General features: G+C 41.0%; 1 protein-coding gene across 1 annotated transcript in view; it reads left to right on the forward strand.

The window, feature by feature from the left end:
- Positions 1-3,912, forward strand: part of LOC130556835 (uncharacterized) — a 20,022-nt gene extending 16,110 nt beyond the window's left edge. The window contains exons 3-4 of the mRNA XM_057338147.1: positions 2,798-2,956; positions 3,136-3,912. Of these exons, the coding sequence (XP_057194130.1) occupies positions 2,943-2,956; positions 3,136-3,775 (654 nt within the window). The 5' untranslated portion in view covers positions 2,798-2,942 and the 3' untranslated portion in view covers positions 3,776-3,912. The remainder of the gene's footprint in view (positions 1-2,797; positions 2,957-3,135) is intronic.
- The last annotated feature ends 327 nt before the right edge of the window (positions 3,913-4,239 follow it).

Consider the following 4,239-nt stretch of genomic DNA (forward strand, 5'->3'; position numbering starts at 1 on the left):
CAAATCTCAAAGAAATAAAGGTAGGGAAAACAGTGATCAATCCAGCCACCAACAGAAGCACTCTACAAAACAAAAGAACAATCTTAAATAAAAAATACTCCACACATCGGCCCATGCAACAAGGATTTAAGATATACAATATTACATTTTCTTAAACAATTAAAACATTTTAATTCATAACCATTAAACAATCGCTAAAATCATTAAACAAACAACAAAATACCTTCCAATAGCTTTCAGCTGCACGTGGAACTCAAAGGGATCACCAACACGTTTCATTCATTCCATGCCGCGTATCTCAGTGTTCCCTGCACTCGAATACGGCATCGGATACCGGGTGTTGTATCAGTTGTTCAGCCCTTACGACTCACGATCAGTATGAGTAACCGTACTGTTCCAACCACACATACATACATACCATTAACCAAGGAAAGAATAAGTATGACGCATAATCTCATTCAACTCACATACCTGTGCTGTACCAGTCTTTCAATATCCACCAACACAGGCAGAAACAATTTCCAAAATGCACACCCAGAACAAAGCGCACGTTCTTCCAGCGACCAACACCTAAGAAGACACCAAACGATGCGAACACAGCACGCCTGGGAAGTGACGTATTTAAAGGCAAATCACCCTTTCTTGTTCCACAGGTGTCGCCAGTAAGACAAGGTACAACAGCGCCCCCCACTGACTTGGCTACATACACCCCTGCCTTTAATGTCACCGTCCTGGTGAGCGCCATAAAAAAAATAGAAAGGATTCTTTTCCGCTTGCGGATACTGTTCTGCTCGCTCGCGGAGTTTAAATGCGCCCTCGCGGAGCAGCTTTCCGCGCGTGGTTATCATTATGCGCGTTTGCATAGCGCGTGCGCGCGCGGATTCCATGCGCGTGAGTTTTGGGTCCATTTAAATTCCATAGTCTAACCCCTAGTTCACACTACACGCGTGAGCAGAGCGAGAGCAGCGCGTATTTTTTTCGGCGTGCATGTCATCAAATGAGTGCTTTCATACCGGGAGCAGCGCTTGAGCAGCACTGATGCGATGGTTTCGGCGCCGAGTCTATTTTTGCTGCGCAGCTCAAGCTCAGTTAAAGTGACAGCACACCTTAGATAGACAAATATAAATAGTTGCACAATAAAAGTGCTCAGAATGCACAGAATAAGCAAGCCTGTTGTGTTTTTTTTTTTTGCAAGACTAGGAGTATGTTAAAAAAAAACATTTATATTTGATGTACCCCTTCATTTGTTTTTAATTATTCCGTTTGGGTGGAAGCATGGTTTATAAAATCACGTCAGTTAACTAGCCAGAAAGCGGCTCTAGCAGTACCCAATCAAACCTGAGTTTGTGGCCAGCTTTCCGAGGAGCTCGTTATAAAAGGTGATCGTGTCATACCTCATTCTTGTACCACAATTGAGGTTGAGAAGCACAAAATGCTTTATGATCCTTGCAGTAAATACTACAATGACATATCTTCAAAGGAAAAAGCCTGGGTTGAAATAGCTTCTGCTATTTGTGCAGATGGTAAGACAATTATATAATGGTAATCTGTTTTGTCTGATGAAGGTTAACTACCATTTTTTTTCTCACGTGTCATTAAAAACATTGTCTTGCTGAAATAATGTATTTGTTGATTATAAATGCTTTTTCCAGTGTTAATGCCATACACGAACCAGTGATTTTAACAAAGAACATTTTTAAAATGTAATCAAAAACACCATACAAAACATGCATATTTACTGAAACACTAGACAAAAGAACAGTATTTACAAAGTTTTAATTAACTTTCTTACATTGGAGGGTTGGTTTATGTGTAACAATGCATGATACTATTTTATAATTCCCTAAACCATTTGGTCCTGCCATGAAACCCTGCCTTCCGGGGAACAGAAAAAATGTGCAGAACCTTTCTCGAACATCATACGCATCTCTACTTCCTCTGTTTCCACCCATGTTCCTGACCGGTGGAATCGCGGTGCCTCTCTCGTCAGCCTCATCTAGCCATCTTTGGTTCTGTGATGGAGTCATAAGGTAATTGTGCAAGATGCATGTTGCCATGACCACTGAGTCTGCATTTTCTGTCTTCACATTTAATCTGGTATGAAGTACTCTCCATCTTGAGGACAGAATGCCAAAGGCACATTCAACTACCATCCTGGCATGAGACAGCCTGTAGTTGAAAATGCGCCTCCATCTTGGAATGTTGTTACCTGGAAATGGTCGCATAATGTAGGTCTTCAGTGGGAATGCTGCATCTGCAACCATGGCATATGGCATGGGACCCTGAACACCAGATCCTGGCAAAGGGTTATCTGCTGGCACAGACAAAGATTTTGCCTCCATGCCTCTTCCAAGAGCTGAGTTTTGATAAATCCCACCATCACTGGCTCTACCAAAGTCACCCACTTAGACGAATGTAAATTTGTAGACTGCATCTACCAGTGCAAGCAGAACAATGGAGAATGTCTTCTTGTAATTGAAGAACAAACTCCCTGAATTAGCAGGTGACACTATGTTGATATATTTGCCATCAATGGCACCAATGCAGTTGGGAAAGTTCCATGTAGACCAAAACTTTGATGCAATGTCTCTCCACATATCCTCTGTTGGTTTTGGAAATTGCGTTGCCATCATTTGCCTCTCTATTGCCCTGCAAGTCAAATGCACAGTCCCAGCAACTGTGCTTTTCCCAAGGCGATATTGGAGAGCAAGGCTGGAAAAGCTTTCCCCAGTTCCTAGGAATCTAAGAAAAACAGACAAAAGTAAATAGTTAGTACAATGTGTTTATCCCCACACAGCAAATGACTGTAAAAGAAGGTGGAAGGTGCTAAGGGATGCCTTTGCAAGGAGCAGAAAGCAGAAAAATCTTCCTAGTGGCTCTGCTGGTGGAACCAGCCGAGAATGGAAATATGAGCAAATAATGTCCTTTTTATATCTGGACATATGCAGTCCAGAAGGTTAGTACGTTATATTGAGGTTGGGGCATGTTTGAATTATGTTAACAGGACAGATGAAATAAGCAAATTTGTTACATGGACAAAGTACTACTAATGAAATTCAATTTACCCGACTGTTTGAAAGTTGTTTTTATACTGTATCTACACTACTGATGTTTTTATATTATGATGTGTTGTAGCTCCAGACACACTCTGCAATTTGCAGATGTAGCTGTGGACATGACTGTGGCACTAGATGATGTGGATCCAGAACTAGCTGACCTTTCAAGGTCAAGTTCTCCACCTCAACAGAGATCTGTAACCCCAACACCTTCTACAAATTCACGATCTGACACCTCCTCAGCCTATCCCAGCATGCAAGCTCTAAGTACTGAGAGTCAGACAACAAGACAGAAGAGGAGGAGGTCAAATGATACAAATGCAACAGAGCAACAGCTATTGGACATTTTAACACAACCAACCACAACACCATCACCGTATATTCCAAACGAGGGAGACGAAATGTACTATTTTGTGCTTAGCTTAGTACCAAAACTTAGAAGACTACTTCCACAGAACCAGACAAGGGCACAGGTTCATATATTGACTTACCTGTCAGAACTAGAAGCAGAAGAACAAAACATGCAACAAAGCCACACTACAACCCACCCATTCACAAGCAGTCAGCAGCCACACAGTTATGGATTTCATCAATACCGCCCAACCTCCCCTCACCATCAAAGCCACACTCAGCAGCTCCACACAGATATCTTTGACAAAGCAACACCTTCTTCTGCAAGATCTGGCCAACAACAAGGTTCATCTATGGAAGACCCATAGCCACTGGTCTATCATCATTTACACTAATTTTCTTTGTTCTCCGACATTTAATTTTGCATCATTACTTTAACAGTTTCACTACTGTGTTGTAATGTCATGATTGTTATTTAATGTAGTAATCTAATTTCATTATTTGCTACTACTTTAGAGACATTGTAAAGTCAGATTTCCTTGTGATGCTTTTCCATTAGTTAAACACTTTTTGCAAAATAATTTCTTGTCTTACTTCATTATTTCTTTAATTTACATTAAACGCTAGCTGTACACTCAGTATTACAGTACAATATGCAGACATATGGACTTTTTAAAAACTACAGACACATAACTGTTACATTACCTCAGTGTAATTGCAAGTCGTTGTTTGGGTTCTATTGCTGCGCGATAATTTGTTGACTGTCTTGTGAGCTCGGGGCCAACAACACAAAGAAGCTCATCCATTTGCTCAGCGCTCATGCGAAAATAAT

The sequence above is a fragment of the Triplophysa rosa genome, linkage group LG7 (genome assembly GCF_024868665.1).
Source record: "Triplophysa rosa linkage group LG7, Trosa_1v2, whole genome shotgun sequence".
Lineage (NCBI taxonomy): Eukaryota > Metazoa > Chordata > Actinopteri > Cypriniformes > Nemacheilidae > Triplophysa > Triplophysa rosa.